At 41.8% G+C, this 23,322-nt stretch overlaps 1 protein-coding gene across 1 annotated transcript in view; it reads left to right on the top strand.

Moving 5' to 3' along the window:
• The window catches only part of kcnq1.2 (potassium voltage-gated channel, KQT-like subfamily, member 1.2), a 151,636-nt gene that overhangs the window by 22,752 nt on the left and 105,562 nt on the right, over nucleotides 1–23,322 (top strand). The window contains exons 8-13 of the mRNA XM_034535508.1: nucleotides 11–106; nucleotides 306–443; nucleotides 3,042–3,207; nucleotides 8,660–8,686; nucleotides 10,372–10,425; nucleotides 10,771–10,880. Of these exons, the coding sequence (XP_034391399.1) occupies nucleotides 11–106; nucleotides 306–443; nucleotides 3,042–3,207; nucleotides 8,660–8,686; nucleotides 10,372–10,425; nucleotides 10,771–10,880 (591 nt within the window). The remainder of the gene's footprint in view (nucleotides 1–10; nucleotides 107–305; nucleotides 444–3,041; nucleotides 3,208–8,659; nucleotides 8,687–10,371; nucleotides 10,426–10,770; nucleotides 10,881–23,322) is intronic.

The following is a 23,322-nucleotide window of genomic DNA, read 5'->3' as shown; positions in this document are numbered from 1 at the left end:
TTCCATTCAGGGTATCCTGGGCTCAGGCTTTGCCCTGAAAGTCCAACAGAAGCAGAGACAAAAGCACTTCAATAGACAGATCCCCGCTGCAGCCTGCCTCATACAGGTAACTTTTTTGATCAAGTTCATTTAAGCAATTCACACATCGCTGAATTTGTGGCTCATATTGCAGCATCATTGGCTAATAGTTCCTATAATCACTGGTTTACTATTTTGTGGTTGGTTCAAAATGTTCATTGGGGGAGTAGAAGAAAACGGGATATGTGCATCAACACATTGACTAACACCAGTTGTGTCCTCCTCAGACACTTTGGAGGTGCTATGCAGCAGAGAAACCAAACGGCTGTGCTGCCACGTGGAGAATGTACGTTCTCACCCCAGAGACTGTCACCACCGTGGAACCTGACAACTTCAGCCCTTATGTCAGGAAACTGAACATATCGGTAATTATCTCAAGTTCAACCTATGTTCAGGAGCAAAGTATATTTTGTGGCTCATCTTTTGTGCAGTTTTCAGGAGTGACTGATTCCCTTTCCTCAACGGGACAGGACAAGCCTTCTGTTTGAAACCACTCTTATGTCCTTAAAAATAAAGTATGTCTTTGATGCTGTGGGCGAAGGTGGCCGACCTTGTGACACGCTGCCTTTTGAATTCAATCGGGGACTTGTTCTCCTCCACTGTTTATTGTGTCCCTTTTTTACTTTGATCCGTCCTATAAAGGTGAAATCCCACCCAGAAAAAAAAAGTAACCGTACCCAGCCTTTAAACCGGAATCATACAAACATTTATTTGCTCATTTTTCTGGTTGTCGACGTCTCATTTTCAAATTCAAATAAACATACGATGTATTTCTCATATGTGAGAAAAACTGAGGTGAGAAACATCAAGAAGTCTACAAAGGAGTGTTGTCAGAAAAAAGGTTGTCAGACTGATACTGTGGGGGGCGGGGCGGGGGGGGGGGGGATTTGCATACTGCCCACATTGTATGCTCACCTTTCACAACAATATCAGCCATGTTGTGCCGAGGCCATACAGCATAAAAGGGCAAGTTAAGTTCCCACAAACGTACACGCACGCGGAAGCACACACAAATACACGTATACACTGAATCCCCCCCCCCCCCCCCCCCCCCCATATCTCCCCTTAAAGCCTGACTCCACCAGGATGACTCGAGGCCTTTGTCTCCTGCCGGACAAAGACTCAGTCAGTTGAGATGATGTCACCGCCGCCTTTCTCATGGGAGTAAACCTTTTGTCTAGTAGAACAACAACACAAGAAAAATCTTTGTGTAGCATTGAACCCACATGTATTGGGGGGAACGGAGGCTGCTTCCGCTCTTTTCTGCTTCTTCGGCATGTGACTTTCTCCTCTGACTCTCCCCTCTTCCCTTTCTCTGTCTCTCAGGATTCCCCTCCGGTTTCTTTGCCTGTTTAACATACTTCATTTCCCGCCCGTCTCTTTTTGAACGTCTTCCTCTTGTCCATTTCTTTCTGATTCACAATGGGTTTTGTTTCTTTATATTTAACTTAAGCGGTCTCTATTTCTTTGTCTTTCTCACCAATAAACTCGGTGTCTGTTACAGTTTCTTCATGCCCTTCCATCTTTCTCTCTCTTTTCTCTTTCAGTCTTACGACACCCACCACCACCAAATCCCTCTTTCACACTCGCCCGCTAATGAGTCATTAAAATCGGGTATTTGGATTGAACTGCTGGGCACTTGTCAATGCCAAAGTCTGATCCTCTGAGTCCAAATAATTGAGTTTCCATGAAGGCCACTGGCGTCCATGACGTTGGTGTGGGTCAGAGGGTCTAAAGATTGGACTGAAGGCGCTATTTAGCTACTATTTAGCCACTCTTTAGTTTGCAGAAACTCCCTGACTCACACATCCCATAGTTATGATCTCAATGAAACTGAGATTAAATATGCACCGCTGATGTCACCGGCGTGCGAGCACACCACTTGGTAAGATAACAACAATTTGAACTTTTAAAGGTACTAAAAGAAAAAAATAATTTGATTTTGTGTCGATGATTTTTTTGGCTTGGCGTGGCTTTTTAACACCTTGCTAAAATGGCCGGATGAGTTATTCCGAGAATATGTTTCCATGACAACGTGGAACGTATTCGTGTGTACTGCGTCGTTGACAGGTCGAGCACTTTGAAGAAACGACACCCAGCTACAGTGTTAGGAATATTGATGTAAAATGGAAGCAGGAAGACTTATTGTAATTCCTTCTGGTAATATACAGCGTTGGAACACCAAAGAAATGAACATCCAGCCGTTTCCTTGAAGATGTTCATAAAGCTAAGGGGGTTGCTTTAGGTCTGTGTCTCCATGTATTAAAATGTTTTGTGCCTCTCTAATACTATTGGCTCAAACTTCAGTGTGAACTTTTTCGCGTGTGAGATTAAGAGGCGGTCCAAATTTAATAAAATCCTTTGTTTTCTTTTTTTTTTTGCCACAACAGTCCTATACTGACATTCCTGTCTGCACAGATAACTACCCACAATACAGAAACAACGGAACAAAACATGATAGGGAATGAATCGTTTTTCGCAAACATTATGAAACATTTGCTTCATGCGTGAACTTTTTTGACCCCTGGAGATTTTTTTTTTTTTTTTTTTGTCAGTCTCCCAAAATAATATGCAGCACCTGCGAGGCTACGTGTCCAGACTGATCTCTGGATACACCGACTGGGTATTGGGATGTTGAACATCACCTGTCTAGTCGATAAAGGTAGAATGGCCCCGACGATGTACTAATTATTAGAGGGAATGCATTTGGGGAAGAGTCAAACGCTCCTCTTTTTGACTATGACATCATCTTGTATAAGGACAATTTCTCACACACTTTTTTATTCCTTTGATGTACGTGAGCGTCACTTCTGGGCATCACAATTCTTTCTATCATTTTCAACTATTCGCACAACATATCAGAAAGGCTCTTTTTAAAGACTATTGATTATGATTACAATGTCTCGTGATAGTCACACACTTCTTGCTTATTTACTGAGTTGTTGTTTCCTCTGTCTGTCCAGAAAAAGGGGACCAAGAGGAGGTTGAAGCCCAGAGTGAACAACGCGATGGGCGTGTCCTCGGAGAGGGCCATAACAATACCCCAGATCACCTACGATCACATCGATGACTCCGAGGAGAAGAAAGACGCCTCTTTTTCCCAGGAAGAGCCAAGAGATGCTGTTGAAGGTAATACGCTTGCTCTCATATTACTGGGATGTACAGTAAACTGATGTCAAGTATGTATAACGGGATAAAGTCTCGCACTCATTATTCAGTCTGAGATCCACTAATTCTTTTCCAATAACTCGGTCCAAGAAAAGTCAACTTGCCAAAATTACACATGAATGCACTGAGCCCTGTTTTATTGCGGTTGATTAAACTGACTTCATGTTGGACGTCTTCAAAACAGAACTTTTATTCAAAACTTCAGCTCAGGATGCCATCATGTGAGTTACTGCGGTAATCTGTTCCTCTTAATATATAGTATGTGTTATTTTTTTAATGAAATATTGTATGTTGAAATGATGTCATGCTGCCTTGAAGGCCTTATAAATCCACTATTTTTATAAACGTTTCTTTTTCTTTTCTTTTCTCCACTGTTTTTTTGCATTCAGGGCATTTAACTGGCCAACTCCATGATGGATTACATTGTTTATGGCAGTTGATTTTCGATTTTTTTTGTTATTAGCGTATACTTTAGTTTTGAATGTCTGTGAAAAACAGTAGATACACTTAAAATAGTTCTGATAATTCTGTTAATACACTTATTTTTCACACTTTTTGCCTCGTAGAAAACGCTTTCACCCTGTTGGTGACTGCTCTTCCTGCTGCTGCATGGCTGAGATCATACTCAGTCATCTCATTAGTTAATTCTTTGTGAAGCTATATATTGCTAAAACATGATACATGTGTGAGCAAATCTGGCAGTGATTACTTATGTATACCTGCTGGTGTAAATACAAGCCTCGCTGAGCTTAAACTTCAACTTTCTGTCATAATTAAAATGAATTATCATGTTATCATTGTTGGTCTGGAAGTACGAAGTAATTACAGGAAGACAACCTCTTTCAATGTGTTTTTTTTAGAGCTAATCTTTTTGCAAAAGATTGCTGTTTGGAGACCTTAAAACAACATGGGATGAGTTGTTATGTGCTGGTTTTCTCATTTTCACACAGTAAATTGAGGCCCTATCCTGATACGCTGAGACCCAAGATGGCTGCCAGGTGTCTTCAGCAGGCCACATGGAAGCCATTTCAGTCTCAGTGGTGATTAGAGGTCATGGTTACAAGCTCTTTACTGCCTCGCTTGTCCCCTTTGCCGGCCACAGACACTCAAACTGGGCTTAATTTGAGAAATAAACTTTAAAATATAGACTTGTCAAGTGGGATTTTCTTGTTATACTACTTGCAGTTCACCAAAGCCAAGTTGTGCTTTCTTTTTGTCAACAGGCTGAAACAAAATAAGGACAAAATAAGGACGTTGGTTTCAGTATCCAGATAATTGTGGTTGTACATAACAAAATAAACTATATGTTTTTTTAAATGCAGGTCTATACATACAGTATTTGATCGATGGTTGGTTGGTTTAGGGGGGCGTTTGTTCACCTTCCTGTCTTAAAAGCCATCCCCGCCAAATTAATTAACCCAGACTCCGGGTTAATAACTGCACTTTGAGTTCTTTTAGGTTTTGTGCCATCCTAAAAGGAAATGAAGTGACATAAACTTGTCATAAAGGCAGACCATCACTGGAGGAGAGACCACTTAAGAGGGGAAATGTCGTTTAGTTTCCATCTTAATTGGGTGGATCTTAGATAATGAAGGACAACGTACCGCATGTCTGAAATTCATGTGAAAACCAGTTATTATCCAGTATTCATTCTCATATTTACTAGCAACAAAACGAGCGGTCAACATGCAGATCTTAAGTTCACTTAAGTTTCAAATAATGTTTTGCTTTTATAATCATGAACTAAACATAAACAACACACATGCTCAGACTTTCCAGTGGAAAAAGGAAATGGCCAAGCGGTGGTTGACATAAAACCATGTAAAGCGGCCTTCAGCCTGTAGCCTGCTGTCAGTAAGGATGATGGAGTTGAAACAGTGTGGGAATCTATGACCTCCTGTTCAGATCCAGCCATAAAACAGGCATCTGCAATGTTAACTGTCCACACCAGAGCCCCTCCTTTTTTATTAATTGTTTAACATCATCACTGCTTCAAAAAGTACTATAAGCAGTTCAGTTTTATTAAACACTTTTCCTAAATAGCAAACTGGTTTAATTGAGATTTTGCTGTTGGGATTTATGTTTTCAGTGTGCATGGCCATGAATTTTGGCTGTTGCAAACTATTATTGCATTAAAAGGAAAATATGAATGAATAGAGGTTGTCACCTGTGTTGCCCTCATATCTCTTCTTCTTTAAGCTTGCAACTCAAAATATGCCCCGAAGATCTCCACCAGGTGTGTCTGCAGCGACCACTGCTGCTAGTTGATGGAATAAATACAACCCACATGTTCCCCGTGTCTGGGCCGCAAGTGTATCTATCGGATTTTTCACTCAACAGATGCGCTTTAATTTTAATCTATGCTCGGAACCGGTGCAGACAGCTGCATACATACATACATACAAGCATACAAACATGCATACATACATACATGCATGCATACATGCATGCATGCATACATGCATACATACATACATACATGCACACAAACATGCATACATACAAACATGCATACATACATGCATACATGCATACATACATACATGCATACAAGCATACAAACATACATGCATGCATACATGCATACAAACATGCATACATGCATGCATACATACATACATGCATACAAACATGCATACAAACATACATGCATGCATGCATACATACATACATGCATACAAACATACATACATACATACATATATGCATACAAAATGCATACATACATGCATACATACAAGCATACAAACATGCATACAAACATGCATACATACATACATACATGCATGCATACATACATACATGCATACAAGCATACAAACATGCATACAAACATACATGCATGCATACATGCATACAAACATGCATACATGCATGCATACATACATGCATGCATACATGCATACAAACATGCATACAAATATACATACATGCATACATACATACAAGCATACAAACATGCATACATACATGCATGCATACATACATACATACAAACATGCATACAAACATACATACATGCATGCATACATACATGCATGCATACATGCATACAAACATGCATGCATACATACATGCATACATACATGCATGCATACATGCATGCATACATACATACATGCATACATACATACATACAAGCATACAAACATGCATACATACATGCATACATACATACATACATACATACATGCATACAAGCATACAAACATGCATACAAACATACATGCATGCATACATACATGCATACAAACATGCATACATGCATACAAACATGCATACATGCATACATACATACAAGCATACAAACATACATACGTACAAACATGCATACAAACATACATACATACATGCATGCATGCATGCATACAAACATGCATGCATACATACATGCATACAAACATGCATACATACATACATACATACATACATGCATGCATACATGCATACATGCATACATACATACAAGCATACAAACATACATACGTACAAACATGCATACAAGCATGCATGCATGCATGCATACAAACATGCATGCATACATACATGCATACAAACATGCATACATACATACATACATACAAACATACATACGTACAAACATGCATACAAACATACATACATGCATACATGCATACATACATACATGCATACAAGCATACAAACATACATGCATGCATACATGCATACATGCATACAAACATGCATACATGCATGCATACATACATACATGCATACAAACATGCATACAAACATACATGCATGCATGCATACATACATACATGCATACAAACATACATACATACATACATATATGCATACAAAATGCATACATACATGCATACATACAAGCATACAAACATGCATACAAACATGCATACATACATACATACATACATGCATGCATACATACATACATGCATACAAGCATACAAACATGCATACAAACATACATGCATGCATACATGCATACAAACATGCATACATGCATGCATACATACATGCATACAAACATGCATACATGCATACAAACATGCATACAAATATACATACATGCATACATACATACAAGCATACAAACATGCATACATACATACATACATGCATGCATACATACATACATACATACAAACATGCATACAAACATACATACATGCATGCATACATACATGCATGCATACATGCATACAAACATGCATGCATACATACATGCATACAAACATGCATACATACATGCATGCATACATGCATGCATACATACATACATGCATACATACATACATACAAGCATACAAACATGCATACATACATGCATACATACATACATACATACATGCATACAAGCATACAAACATGCATACAAACATACATGCATGCATACATACATGCATACAAACATGCATACATGCATACATGCATACATGCATACATACATACAAGCATACAAACATACATACGTACAAACATGCATACAAACATGCATGCATGCATGCATGCATACAAACATGCATGCATACATACATGCATACAAACATGCATACATACATACATACATGCATACATACATACATACAAGCATACAAACATGCATACATACATACATGCATACATACAATTATCTTACCTAAGCGTGCAAAGGAAGTGGAAACGAGACCAAACTGAAGTAGTTGTTGATCACTTGCAGCCCAAACCGTCCGGTATAGCGAGAGCAACCATGAGAGTCATAAATTACCACAATAATTATTAGGCTGATGAGTTGAGCAGTATTTAAGATTAGCAGTAGCAAAGACAGACACAGAGATGCGCGCACACACACACACACAAGCACACACCGAATACATAATCGCCTTGCGGAGGTAAACGCGTTCTTTGGCCACTCGTGTCATCACATTTTAAATTGATATGGCATATTTTGTTTTTAGCAAAAAGCATTCAGCAGATGCAAAGCAACATTGTGATTCGTTTGGAGTCTCCGTCCACCTGGTGAATGCGAGTCCAAAACATTAAAGTTTCGGGCCGGTCCCGTCTAAACTCACTCTTTATCCTCGGAAAGCTGAGGGGCGCTGTAGATCTTGGTGATAATTCACTGGAGGTTCAAACCCCTTCACCTTGTCACATTGCTTTCACATTGTTGTTTGATATGTTTTTATCGTAAAATAAATTGGTTATATACATAAATACATTTAAAATGGAGGTGGAGTGACGACTTGGACAGAAACTCGAACCTCTGTTGCTTTAAAAAAATACATTTTCAGGCTGTTTCTCATCTAGAAAAGAGCAGAAAATAGGAGAAAAATAATTGTGCAAATGCTGTCGCGTTGCAAAGCAGGCACTGATGTAGATCGTTGATTACATAAGTTGGTGCTCCGACCATGTTGCATTCTCATATTGACTTCATTTCCGCCCTTGGCAGAAATCACCAGAATGTTGAGACTAACAGGTGAGTCCTTCCCGTCACAACTGAGGTGCACGAAATGGGATTTCCAGGGATTATGGGTTCTGACATTTTGTTCCAGAGATGATGTCAACCCATACTTTAGTGCCCTCTGGTCTCATGGTAGCTCCCTCAAGTTTCCATTTCATAATCAATTGTATGTTGAGGCCTGAGCTGTACCAAGAAAACAGGAATTGAGACTCTTGTATGTACCTCTTATACCTATGAACTGAAGAGTATTTAGTGTGCATGTCTAACCACCAGCCCCTGTCACTGGTTAAGTACTTCATGTTTCACTCCTATTAAAAAGTTCTCTGTGTTAATCATTAGCTAGCCTGCCTTTTTTAATGTGGCCCAGACAGTATTTTAATTAGACTCGCTGACTGGCTGGGCCTTTGTCCCCAACTGGACCAAACCAGAGCCAAGCAAGGAGACTCAGACACTGGTCCTAGGTTGACCTGGCCTGTTTTCTTTACTGGGTGCCCTGCCAACACCACGGGCGAGGAACAGGCCTATGCCTGGCTCGGAATGGACAGGGGCCTGTGGAGACCTGGACTAGAACGCTAAAGAGAGGGAGGGGGGAGTGGAGTTGGTAAGCTGCCATTGTGGAGCTCCAGTAGTCAGAAATAAACTGGTCATTGTTTAATTTAGTCAGTGTCCAGCTTATCGCTCCACTTATCAGTCTGGCCACACCCACCTCCCTGTCTGTGAGAATCTTTCTGTCTCTGTGTGTCTCTCTCTCTCTCGCTGTACTTCTGTGTCTTTTTTTCTTCTGCATTTGTTCGGTCTCTCTCTCTCTCTCTCTCTCTCTCTCTCTCTCTGTCTCTCTCTCTCTCTCTCTCTAGCTGTACTTCTGTGTCTTTTTTTTCCCTCTGCATTTGTTCGGTCTCTCTCTCTCTTTCTCTCTTTCTTTCTCTCACTCCTGCCCTTCGCTCATACTCTCCAAACCAAACACGTTTGCACTGATGGGCCAGATAAAACTACATATTGTTAATAAACCCTCATCCTGTTTGTGTAGCCGATAAGCCAGTTTCACATCTCCTTCAGTGAGCTGAGGTTGAGGCTAAAGGTGGCTCTTGTTAGCTTTGGTCACCCTCCTCCCCTCTCTCTCTCTCTCTCTCCCTCTCTCTCTCTCTGTCTCTCTCTCTCCCTCTCACTCATCACCTTCTCTGCTTCCGGGTTTGGACAATGTTAAACAAACTCGATGATGGAATACAAGAGAAGCTGAATGGATTCTGCTTGAATTGGGCTGGTCATTCATACAGATTTGCCTCTCCATTCTCTATCACAATGGAGGCCTGGTGGTTTTGGTGGAGAGACATGTCAAGCTCAGACGCTGACAGTCTGACTGCAGGTCAAGACCCCGCTACGCATGTTGTTCTTTGCTGTTGTTTTTAGCAACGGGCCAGCAGCCGGCCAGCTGCACTGTTGAGCCGGAGCGCTGCAATTTCTGTTTCCTCACATAAACTGTGAAGAATATGTAACTCGTACACTTTTTTTCCCCCAACCGTAAAAAAAAAAATAATGTTCACACTAGAATCACCGAAGTTTTGCATCCTTTTGAAAACCTCAATGTCAACAATTTATCATTTCTATTGGACACCAAACGATTAAACGATGAGGAAACCAACTGATCTCTTCTTCCCCCCCCCTTCTTCTCCTGTCTCTTAACTATTTTTGCATGGCATCAGGCCGTCCTCAACATTCTTGGTCGTCTTTCACTCTGAGCTGCCCTGGCTCCCCAGGTATCTTTCTGTTTCCTTATTTCTGCTTTTTATGGTTCTGACACTGACACTTAAATATATGTGCACTCCTCAGCTTACTTTGCCTTGGACTTGCAGCGACTTTCTCATTTGTCTTCAAATTTTACTATTATTCAACATAGCACACAATGAATTCCTTTACGATGTACAGTAAAAACCATGTGCATTAATATTATTATTATTATTTTTTAAATTTAATTGAATAAAAAAGAAAAAAATACTCTGTATAGGTTAGGTAGATTTACATTTGTATAGATGCACCTGTATAAATCTGCCCAATATAAGTGCACTGGAATAATGACCTGTTATTATGTCTGTCCTTCGCAGTGAGGGGGAATCATGACCACAGCTCCACCTCCATCGACATCTCCCGCGCCAACAGCTTCACGGACGAGCTGGACTACATGACCGAGAACATCCCCCTGCCAGTGGTGAAAGCTGAGTAAGTCCCTCTGCTCTCCTCTGGAGCCCCCGTCTCCCTCCGATCCATCACCCTGCGCTGACCTCCGTTCTTTGATACATATAATACTGATTTCCCTACTTGCCGGTTGCAGCTAAAGGCCTTTTGTCAGACCAGAGAGCCCCTCTAGCTGCTCTCTAAATTAAGTTGTTTTGTTGAACTCTCTTGAGGGTTAAAGAGACTCGCGAGGGCCAAGGCCATATCAGGTACATCGAGTTATAAAGGGGATTATCCCTTTTAGTCTTGAGGGAAATGTCAAAGAAATCCCTCTCAATAGGTTGTAGGACATGTTAAGGTACCGGATGGCTTGTCACCACATGCCCTCATGGGGATTGAGAATTCACCGCTGTTGTTTGCTGTGTGAGTTGTTGAATGCGTCCTCCGAGCTAACCCGCTCATTCAAATGAGTTTCATTAATGTGAACAGAAACGTAATTCTCACGTAATGAGATTTTTTTTTCTCTTTTTTCTCCGCTTCCTGTTTTTTTTTGACGTGCCGTAGCAGAGCACAGTTAATGACCGCTGTTATTTTCTCTGCTGACGCCTGCTTCTTCACCCAGTATCAACAGACCAGTCCTCCCAACGTGGCGCTTTCACTACGAGTGTTCACATCGAGGCAAAGTGGAGACAACATGTCAACGCTATTGTTCGGCTTAATCCCAGTAGTGGGAGACTGTTGGAGGGCCTCTCCCACTGGGACCGAGTTATGTAGCATCATCGCATACAGATTAGCTGATTACGTACTGGGCAGGCAGGTAATACAAAGTCCCATAGGACAAAATGCAGAAGGTTTGAGGTTTTAGTAGATTATGGGCTTTTAAAATCGTGTGAATGCTACACGGGGCCGCCGCGTAGTTGTTCCCTTTCATTATTAATGGAAAATGGCTTCTTGAAGATTTAGAGATGCAGCTTGTGTGCCATATTGACATGCAGTGTTTTTTGTATTCATAATAATAATTATAATATTAATGTATGTTGCTCTTTCGTATGCTCTTTAATTACATTAAATATGGTACATATAAACTGTAATTATATATATATATATATATACACAGTTTATATTTACCATATAAATATATATATATATCTATAAACTGTCAACGCTATTGTTCGGCTTAATCCTAGTAGATATTTAATATGTATATATAATATTTATATATGGTAAATATAAGCTGTATATAATTTAGGTCAACAGAGTTAGCTTTATTACTTGTTTTTTCCCCCCATAATGGGTGACACATGTTTTAGTCAAACACTTTTATTTACATCATTAATGTCCTTTAGGTGGTTCCAACACAGTTTCCCAATGGACTGAAATGGGTTTGATGTAATATCTACACAATGTGGTCCTTACTAACATATTGTAGAGAGCAGCTAGAATTAAAAAGTCGACGTGTGTGTGTGTGTGTGTCAATAGATGCTTTTCATAGTATACAGCATTCTGCCTCTGTTGGCCCTGCAAATCTAGGATTTCCTCTGCTGTACTCATTCTACATTCTCCTCTCTGTGCCCTCTTGAAAACAAAAAGCTTAGTGCACCTTTTGTACAAAGGAACACAGAGTCATTACCATATAGGGTGCAAACGTACACCTCCCCCGATTTCCAGTTTTAATACAGAATATTTAAAGGGAGAAAAACTGCTCCCCGCTGTCAGACGATCACGTACATGTAAACGCATTAACCGAACAAACTTTTACAGTAAAACGAGAGTAATGAGCAGCAGAACGCTTCATGTCTCTCTTGCCCGTTCGTGGCACTGGTCCAGGACTCTTTCTCCACAAAGCACTTGAATTCCTCAAGGCACTGTACTTCGTTCTTTCTTCTCTCTCTTTTTCCACTTTTCCCCACCTCCCCATCCTTCCATCCACCCTGATCGTATCTGCTGGTCAAAGGGAGGCTATGAAAAATGTAATCCTTAACATACCATGACTCGAACTACCCAAACTCTTATTAGTCATTTAGAATTTGATATGTGCGCCACTCCTGGAAAATGTGATTACAGTTTCTCATATTTCATTTTCTGGGCTGTATTTTTCCTGTTCTTAAGTGGAACCTATTTTCTTTCTGGTACATGCTTGAAACTTCCCACCATGGCCAAACTTGTGTACGATAAATTGTGGTGGCCATCCTCATAACAAGAACGTTAACTGAGCTTGAATGCACTGTGCTGTTGTGTAAAGAAATGACTAATTCTGGTAACTACAATTAAGTTCTATTTGTGTGTGTGTGCGGTGCCATTTTATTATCATGTCCGCCAGTTCTTGAGTTAAAGTATCAGTGCCAAACTGTGAACATGTGTGTGTGTGTGTGTGTGTGTGTGTGTGTGTGTGTGTGTGTGTTCAAAACCTCACTTAAGTAAAAGTATAATCAGTCAAATGTTTTTCAAGTTTACAAGTAAAATTAGTCATTGTGCAGTAAAATGGTCCCAGGCAGTGTTTTACTGATGTGTTTGCATTAATTATTAACACATTTGGACACCAATGCTGTGAAGCTTCAAATTACGATGTTTTACGTGTCTTTTCAAAATAAACTTAGACAAATCCTGTCTTCACAGGAAGTTAGATTTAGGCAACAAAAACAATTAGTTAAGTTCAGGAAATGAGCGTGTCCGAGGGTAACTCAAGCCCCCGGGAAGAGCGACGGGCTTTGCAGCAACTTTTTTATTGTGGCTAAACGGTGGAATTACAATTTTCAGCCATTGGGACACAAACATACTTTCTCCTTTTTAACTTACATTGGGAAAGAGATGCCTGTCACTCAGCTGATGACTTCCCAGTACGAACTACTTAGCCCTTATTTAAAGCATTAGGTCTTAAAAGTTAAAGGAACACGTCTTTTAGTGGCATCGAGTGGTTTGTGGCAGGTCGCAGGTCGCAAACAACTAAATACTCATCTGCTCACCCCTCTGATTACAACAGGAAAGTCACTATATAAAGTAATATTCAACTGGAAACAAATGTAAAATGTTCAATAAAATAAATAACATTTCTCTGTGGCCAATTGAATTAGGTTTCACTTTTGTTTACATGTTCACAGATGTATTAAAGCATTGGCTTTTTTACTATGATCTGTAAATACCGGGTTTCGTAACGCATCCCTACCTTTTTTTTTTAGATAATGTAAAACATGTGAAAGACTCTCTTCAGAGCCAGTGTCCGTTCCGGGCAGAAAGATGGCACACTCTGTGGAAGATGACATGTCCCTCGGTAGATATAAATAGCTGTTTTACAGCATAAACATAACGATTCTTAGGTTTGGGTGATTTATACACTGAATAAAACATAGTTATGAATATTATATTCAATATCTGCCAATAACTCCCCCTAAATGTTACACACTGTTCCTTTTAACTCACTAATATCCGAATCCCGACTTATTGTCCTTCCTTCGTTCATGTGAATGAGCCTGAGAACGAGGCTGGGCTGGGGGCTGGGAGGCGGGGTTAAAGGAGACACTTGTGCGCTTGCTCTTTAAGTCCAGTGATGCAGAACATCGCTATTAGATTTGGCTAATTTTGTCAAACTGTTTTTGCTTCATGTCCCACTGAGCAACTTTTATAGGAATGACTGGGGGCGCCGCCTCCAACAGTGTGTCCAGTTGTCTTTATACAGCCATGCGTTAACGCGACTAGCTAACGACTCATGTGACTACCGAGTGACTAGCCACTCCCGTGACTACGTCTTGTGTTTGTTTAACCCATCCACCTCCTCTCCCAATCCGTCCTGCGTGGACTATCACACTGTTGGTTGTTGTGCCCAAAATTGCATTTTTACTGCTGTAGATGTTTATGATTGTGGCCATTCATATACGGTTTGGGCAGTTCAATCTGCAGCAATGCGTCCTAATATTATGAAGTCATCATATGTTTCTAGCTTCGCTGTCCAGTGAGAACCTTTCTCTGAAGTATCTCTGAAAAGTCAACTTTTCACGAGCTTTGTGATTTTCCGGCTGTTTTTAAATAGTTTATTTAACCTTAAGAAGTTGCAGAATCTTCTCAACACAGTAAAGGTCAACTTCATCTTTTACGCGAACCAGAAACAATCTCTTTTAATATCAAGAGAGCAGGGGTCTGATTAGTTTTAAGCTGTCAGACAAATGAAGTGGAATAAAAAGTACAATATTTAGCAGAATAGAAGTATAAAGTTGCATAAAATGTAAATACTTAAGTAAAGTACTTTTAAAGAACTTGAACTTAAGTGCAGTACTTGAGTACATTGTTGCACTCATTACATTCCACTGCTGGCCTCGGCAATGTCATCGTCATACATCGTGAAATGATTGATGCAGCTAAAAAAGAAAAGAAAAAAAAGGAGTGTTTACATAGATGTCGCGCGAACATAATAACGAAATGTTTAGACGTGAACGTAAACGCGGATGATTTGAGGAGCTGTTGCGCGACTGCGAGCCGATGGGTTACATCTTGACACCGGGTACCGCGCTCGCTACCGTCCAAGTGACACTGAACCCTAAAGTGCTCCCGAAGTGATACTTCAAGTGTGAGCTTAACATGTCACGTCAGAGCCCGTGTCCTCCTAACAGAAGATGGCGCTCCTCTTTCACAGCCCCCCAGTCTGTTGTTTCAGGGTTCATGGTCATTCATACAACCTTTGGTACAGTGAAGTATTTTTAAAACATTTGACATTTTACAGTTGGATCTTACGCAGTTAATTATAGCTTAAACACGCTGTCGAATTTTCTGCCAGTCGATGAATAATTGAATGTCCCTTGAGCAGATGTAGGAATCATCTGGATATTCTATTTTAATGTTACTTTCATGGTAATCTGCAAACGGAAATTCATCATCTTTAATCTCCTGGCCACGTGTAAATGCTTGCATGTTTTTTTTTTGATTACCTTCATTGTGTGTTTTTGTGTTTGTGTATGTGTGTGTGTGTGTGTGTGTGCGTGCAACCTCACATTGTTGATGTGAGAGTGAGCTTTCCAGCTGCAGAGACAGACGGCGTATCAAATGCAGGGTTTCGGTGCCCGTGACTCGGCTGTAACAGCCGAGCTCAGATTTTGTTTTGCTCCCGGTGTCACGCCACCAAGGACAGTGCTGCCATTTGGCATCCCTTGTCTGGATATCTGCAGACAGCTACAAGATCCACCCATACCGCCGGAGGTGATTTGCACGCACACACACCAGGATCACTTTTCTGTTGTTTTACATCCAGGAATTGGAGCGTCTCCACACATCTGACATGAGCTGGCACTTTACTCCGTTTAGTTTGGGTCCTGTTCAAGCAGCCTTTTCGTTCAACTTCTCTGCGACCTCTATCACTTGTATTTCTACGCAGCAGCACTGGCTGGAACGCTCCACTGTTTGTTTGGCTCTACGGAAGCACACTACACCCAAAATGAGTGTGTGTGTGTGTGTGTGTGTGTGTGTGTGTGTGTGTGTGTTTGTTCACGTGTGTGTGTGTGAGGCATCAATACAGCAGGCTGTGACGTCTCTGGGCTTCTGAAAAGGAAGTGGTGCAGGGCAGCGTCCGCACGCAATCATGTCTTTTGCCCCTCTGAACTCAAAACACACACACCCACCCCCACACACACACACACACACACACACACACGCACACACGCACACACGCACACACACACACACACACACACATATTCCCCTCGGAGAAGATACATCTTTATTATTGCCATGTTTGTTTGTTTTAAAACCAGCTTACAGTCATTTGTTGGATTTATATCTCAAATAGAAAGTAGCCAAAAAAAAACAATAACATAAAAAAACAACACATACACTTGTTCCACATCCGTCAACATCCTATTTCCCTTTTCACTGTAAACACTTCCATCACTATTTGTTTACTTGGCCCTGGGTAAACGAGGCCTGATTTGTGTCACTGTTCGATTCCACGTGATACAGTGGGGCGGGGGGGGGTGTACCTTTTCTGACGACCCCTGGTTAACTATAGAACTATAGAATGACTAACAAACCACAGCGGGGCTCCGGATCCTTAATCCGCACCAAAGCAGATTGACATTTGTTTCCAAGTGCACTTATTAGGCCCCAAACAGAGGAAGGCCTTGTTTGGCTGATTGCACTGATTGCGTCCTATCTCTCTCTCTCTCTCTCTCTCTCTCTCTCTCTCTCTCTCTCGCTGCCCTGTTAAACTCCCTGTCCCTGTCCATCCCCCCTCTGTTCTCTGCGTAACTGCACCGTGTCCCTGCCTCCCCCATGCACCCGAAAGATCTGTCCTGCTTCTTCTCTCTGTCGAGCAGCGCCACATCAGTAATGCCTGTCGTCTTGTGACCTGAGGCAGTCGGCCCCTTTCCTCCCTGCTGGGTGTGTCCAGGTTCTCCTGCCCTCCCCCTCCTCCTCCTCCTCCTCCTCCTCCTCCTCCTCCTCCTCCTCCTCCTCCTCTCTTCCTCCTCTCAGACCTGTAAAAGCCTGCATGGGCCACCTGCAGGCAGCCCTTAATTAGTTCCCCTCTTACAAGCCAGCCCAGAGATAAACAATGAAAAGCCACTGCAGCGCCACAGGAGGGATTGCAGGCAGAGACACATGCATCATGGCCTGTCCTCTTCAAGTAGGGGCCTCTCTCTGCTGGACGACTGGCGTCTTTTGTGCAGAGTTCGGAACAAATTGACTTTTTGTCTGTGAGGCCTCTGTCTCTCCCACACTGTACTGTATTGATATCGATGACACGGAAATGCATTCACAGTGCCCGTCAAAGAAGTATTCGTGAGCCTCAGATATTGTCACTTTGACAAATGTTTTGGGAAATAAGTTTCGCCCCACATCCCACGACCCGTCTGCTCAGACTTGTGCTCCCAAACATGTGCTGACCACAACGGTTTTTTTTTTTTTAGGGGGCTTTATGCAAGATTCAACAGTGAATCTAATGTGAAAATATCCACTAAATCCTCTTAATATTTTTGGCTTCACTGCCAAGTATTAGAATGACAAACTAGACAAGGCAGGGGCCCCACTTTGGGCACATGCACAGGACACACACACACACACACACACACACACACACACACACACACACAGACAAGCGGATGGGGATAAGATCCGTGGCCTCCTGCCCTGCAGCAAGAAAAGCTGCCCGGGTGCTGCTGCTTTATGAAAAGATAGAGAAAGAAACTTAGAGAGAAAAGAACAAATTGTGCCCCAGCTTCTTGACGCTCTGCCAATTTTGTGGAGCAAAAAAAAGAAAATAGTCTTGCTTCAGTAAAACAACCACACACTGATTCATATTCTCTGGACGACAGAGTCGGACAATGAGGGGCTCAGTAGTTAATCTCGTTACACACTTTTTTATGTGATCGCTGACCTCCACTCTACCTCTATTCACTTGGAAGCATTAAAATAGTTTAATTGCTCTCCCTTTTGAAAAATGCATTTTTTTAAGCTGACAGTACAGTACAGTCAAAAGTTAAATTGTCTTCATATGTTTGGGGTTTGTTTTTCTGCAGTGTGTACGGGCCACAAACATTTTAATAATGAAATAAAATGAATATTGTTTCTGGTTGGATTGTTGTTGTTGACATATGTTTCTACTTTGGAGAGATGGAAGGATTGCTCCTATAAAATAGATTACATTTCAGCCCCAGCAATGCACAATAATCTAACTGGTGTTTCCTCCATTTGAGCTTCAATGTGTTTCACAATGTCGCAAGATCATTATTGCAATACGTGTGGTCATTCCAGTTTTCAATTTATTGCACAAAACCTTCTTTAGAAGTACTCTTGCATAACATGTATTACATTTTTATTTTACCGTACACTATTTGTTTCGTCTGCATCGCTGAGATGTGACCTGTCAGTCACGAGGACATCATGAAACACGCAATCTCTCCGCCTTGAGGAAATCTTTTTTTTTTTTCAAATTTGGCTTGAACCTCTACTTAGACTCAAGGATGAACTGATTAGATTTTGGAGGTCAAAGGTCAAGGTCAGTGTTACCTCCCGTCCGTCCCATTCTCGTAATATCTCTGGGACGCCTTGAGGGAATCTGGCATGAACCTCGACTAAGACTCCAGGTTGATTAGAATTTGGTTCGTCAGAGGTCACTGTGACCTCAACTCAAGAATTATGGATATAAAGTGTAATATAAGTAGAATAACATTTTGAGCAGACATGGATGTAAAATGCGACATGAAGTTGGTGGAGGCATACAATGGCGAGGAGGTAAATCTAGCTTATTTACTTTTTACAGGTGGTACATATAACAGGAGTGAAACACCAGCAATAAACTGACACAATAGTTAACAAATGCAACAAAACCACAAACATAACCAGGTTGTTTTCAGAATTAAAGCCACAGTCAGTGACTTGCAGTGCGTTTTAGCCACACATTTCTCCACATGCTTTTAGAAAATAATAAAAGATGGAGTATAATTTATTTTGGGTTCTCCTTCTACCTCAGCTTTTTGTACAGAACGATGAGAACGTTTTGTTCTGGTGGAGCACATCGTACCTCCTTCCAGGTCACAAGTGACTTTTCTCTACAATTAAATGTCATGTTGTGTTTTTAGTGTTGTATTGATTACATAAATAAGAGTCATGGGGGGGGGAAAAAGGAAGTTCCTGATTGGATCAGAGCACACAAATCTAAATTGCACACTGTAAACAGAGTGAGTTATGCTGTGGGTTTAACATGTTATTGCTCTTCCTCAGAGGGAGATCAGTGGGACTAGAGGAGCAAAGTCTTCAAGCGGGGCCAAAAACTACAGCGAGCCATTTTATATTATACATATACGTGACACCCAGGGCAGTAAAAGGCATTTTCATGAAGTACTTAATTAAAGAGTGCGTTTATCCTCGGTCTCTGGCCATCCCGCATTAATGAAGACCCTCTGCTGTCATAAGGGGTGAGAGTCTTACTCCCCCACAGCGGTGTTGGTGGTTCAGGGAAAGTTTTATGGCGAGGGACCATCAGCCACTGGGAGAATCGCCCACTTTATGGCCTCTCGCCGCATGGTTGGAAAATCCATGGACTCAGCAAGCGAGTACTGCATGAATAAACCAGCTCAGACCAAAGAAAATAAATCCAAAAAAGATACGTTCACCAGCCAGATTATTGACTGGTCTGTGTGCAGTGGTTAGAAATGATACATGCGCCATTTTGGCTCTGCAAGCTCCACTTAACAGTGGCAGAGGGAAGTTGGCCTGTCACGGCATGCTGGTTTGGTAAGTCTCCCGGTGCGGTGCGGGGGCTCAGCCGTCAATCCCAAAGCAGCGTGATTAACGACACATGAATCAGGCCGGACAGCTGCAGCGAGGTTCATAACCCAGAGTTCAGTTTTAGTGTTTCTCTCCAGATGTTGTGTTGTTTATTTTTCAGATGTTACTGGAGTCAGTTGCTTTGTTTTAATAGTAATAATATACTCACAAACCCCGCTTATATTTATTCTAAAAATGAGGAGCAATTATGTTAATATGCTCAAACCTCATGAGGTTTGGCCAATAAAAAAAAAAATCCAAAGTCATTTGGAAGATTTTTTTCTATGTTTTTGCAACTGGATGGTTTATGTGTACGTGTGTGTGTGTGTGTGTGTGTGTGTGTGGCAAAAATCTTCCTTCTGTGCCCCGCATTGCTTTTTTGTCTTTGGCATCGGCATCTTTTCACCACCACAAATGTTAGGAAAACAAAACAAAACAAAGGAAAATTGTCTCAGGAAATTGCTGTTTTCACAACATGACTCACTGAGCAACGCTGTGATGTCATAGCTGCTCTGGCTTTTGTTTAAAGGCAAAAAAAGTGTTTGTTTTGAGTGCCGGTAACATTACACACTTCCAATTAGCATTTCTGTTGTTGTTTCTTTCCTTCATAATGATGTAATCCTTCCGTGCAGTTATTCAAAAGTATTTTCTCTCCTCGTGGATTGCAGCATTATAACATTAAGGTTAAATATACAATTTAAACTAATGAACCAACATAATCCTGCAAAATGTAATTATTAGGAGCCGATTTATGCGAGTCAAAATATGGTAGCTTGAGGATATTTATTTCCGCACAAACAAACCGATGATGATTTACAGATGATTTGGAAATGTGTTTCCTCTTTTTCGTCAATTAACCCATTAATCCTAACAAACATTTATTTAGTATTTCTGGGATGGAGACCCATGCCAATAAAGGATTATATTCACGATAGTCATAGCGTTATAAGTATGATGAAATGAAACAAAAAATTGCTTCCCAAATGAAAACAAAATTTGTAAAACTCAAACTCATAAATGCACCTTTTATGACGAATAACATCAGACGCATAGTCATTTGGTGTGTTGAGATCACTGGATATCTGTAGTAATAGTCGTAGTACGATAAGAGGAGGAAATGTGATCGTGCTTTATATCAGTGTGTGTGTGTTCACTTTTAATTTAAAAGCGCATCAACCACGATTAGTGTTTCGATTGCCCAACAGACGTCACAGGAGGCGGAGCCTCAAACCTGGCAACTTCTCCTCCGACTGAAGGGAAATCAAAGTGAGGCCCAACCCGGTCCTCACTTGGAGGATTCCCAGACTGAGTATAGATGCTTTCCTGTCTCCTCGAGCTGTGTCTCCCTCCTCACTCCAATATTAGAGGCACCTGTATAAACACACTCTGTCGACTTTTGTGTGTGCGTCCTCCTCTTCCTCCTCTTCCTCCTCCCCCTTCTCCTGTGCCGGGCGGCTCAGTTTCTTCTTCACTCCCGTTAATGAAAACAGTAATCTGCAGTAGCACCTGAGTGGCCTGTTTGTACAGCCAATCCTACGGCCCCTCTGCAACTCGCTTGGTCCCCGCCTTTTTTTCTTTTTTTTTGTTTGTTGCTGAACTCTCGGGTTTGCCGTGCTATTTGATGTGGGCTGGGGTGGGCGGGGCTGGCCTGGGTTTATTCAGGTGTGGCGAACCAGTGCTGCGCCACCCAGCCTCTTGATGTTGCGTCCATCTACAGCCAGGTGCCGGGAGCTTTCGTCAGAGAGCCCAGTGTTCCGGCCCTGGAGATGAATAGAGGGCCTGTTGACGGAGCTCGTCTGTGGGGCCCTGTGGTTTATCCCCTCTTACACGCAGGAGAAGGGAAACACGACCGGCCGGGGCGTTTACCTGCTGGAGAGGAGAGGGGGGGGGGGGGGGGGGGGGGGGGGGGGGGGGGGGGAAGGACTTAAACGTTAGCTGCAGCACTCCGGGCCTACGCTTTGCCCACAGAGGAACTTAAAATATGGTGCACGTATTCACGTGTGTCCATGTGTCCCCCCATGCGTACATGTGTTTGAAAGTGTGGCCGCCACACCTGTGGGAATGAACACCACTCTGTGTGTTTTTACTAAGGCTGGGTCCGGGTCAGCGGAGGTTGAATTGGCTAAAATGGGCCACCTGGCATCGCCTCAAGGACCCCATTATGAGGTTGGAGACTTCAGATGTGTTTTCATTGGAGGTGTGATTGTTCTAAAATATCCCTTCCCTTTTATTTTTTGATAGAGAAGAGGTGGGTTATTTATATAACATTGACAGAGAGGTATTTTGGTCGGCTGAAATTGCATTTAAAATATGCATTCAACACCCAATTTTGGAAGTGAAGAAATGGAGACTTTTGGGAAAGTTCTACACTGTGAATAACTTCACAGCAGGTTTATATTAGGCTCGCTATAGAGGAATTTAAACTCTTTTTAAACACTTTTTTTCAGGGTGACAAGTCTTTTAAAAGGTTTTGAATTCAGTTCCCTCAAAAAAAGGCATTGAGGTATTAATTAAAAGTGTCTAACAATGGTCAGTTATGTGTGTTGTGCAGTTTCATGTCTATTGTTTGTGTGGAGTCAATGCCATCAGAGATGTGGAAAACATTCTCATATACAGTTTGAAAGTACTGAAAAACGTGTTTTGAATGTAAATAAATGCATATACTTATACTACAACTTAATAGATGTAGACCTCACTATATTACTGTGGAAATGGTATTGAATTGCATTCTATGTGGCGTATTAAAAGCTCTTAAACCTAATGGCACGAATAAAACAAACAAACCCGACCACGAGTTCTGCTCACCAATCAGCGTTACCTTTCTGAGAAGCGACCGGTTTCAGTGGCTTGAACTTCCCGTCAGCGGAGATCATTCGAAATAGACGATTTCTCTGAAATGTTTTCATTGCGTTGAGTCTCATCCTCAGAACTTCCCTCTATCGCTCCGACCAACGAGCGCCGGGGCCCCGGCCGCCAAGCGCTGCCTCTATCGCAGGCCGCCATCGCACACGTTTTACAGGCGACCCCCCCCCCCCCCCCCCCCCCCCCCCCCCCTCTCTCACACACAGCCACACATTTGCAGCTGCACCACAGAGAGTACACTGGAAATTTGCCACGCTCTTGGCTTCTTAGAGGAAGGCGACCACGCCGTTGCCGCGGTTGGATATCTCACAGATGTGGCGCTGGAAGTTTATCTTGCATGTGACATCTTGGCATGTGTACGAAGAAAAAAGAAG

This window comes from Cyclopterus lumpus, chromosome 6 (genome assembly GCF_009769545.1).
Source record: "Cyclopterus lumpus isolate fCycLum1 chromosome 6, fCycLum1.pri, whole genome shotgun sequence".
NCBI lineage: Eukaryota > Metazoa > Chordata > Actinopteri > Perciformes > Cyclopteridae > Cyclopterus > Cyclopterus lumpus.
Note: the sequence above shows the minus strand (reverse complement) of the source record. Positions and strands in the feature narration are given on the sequence as shown.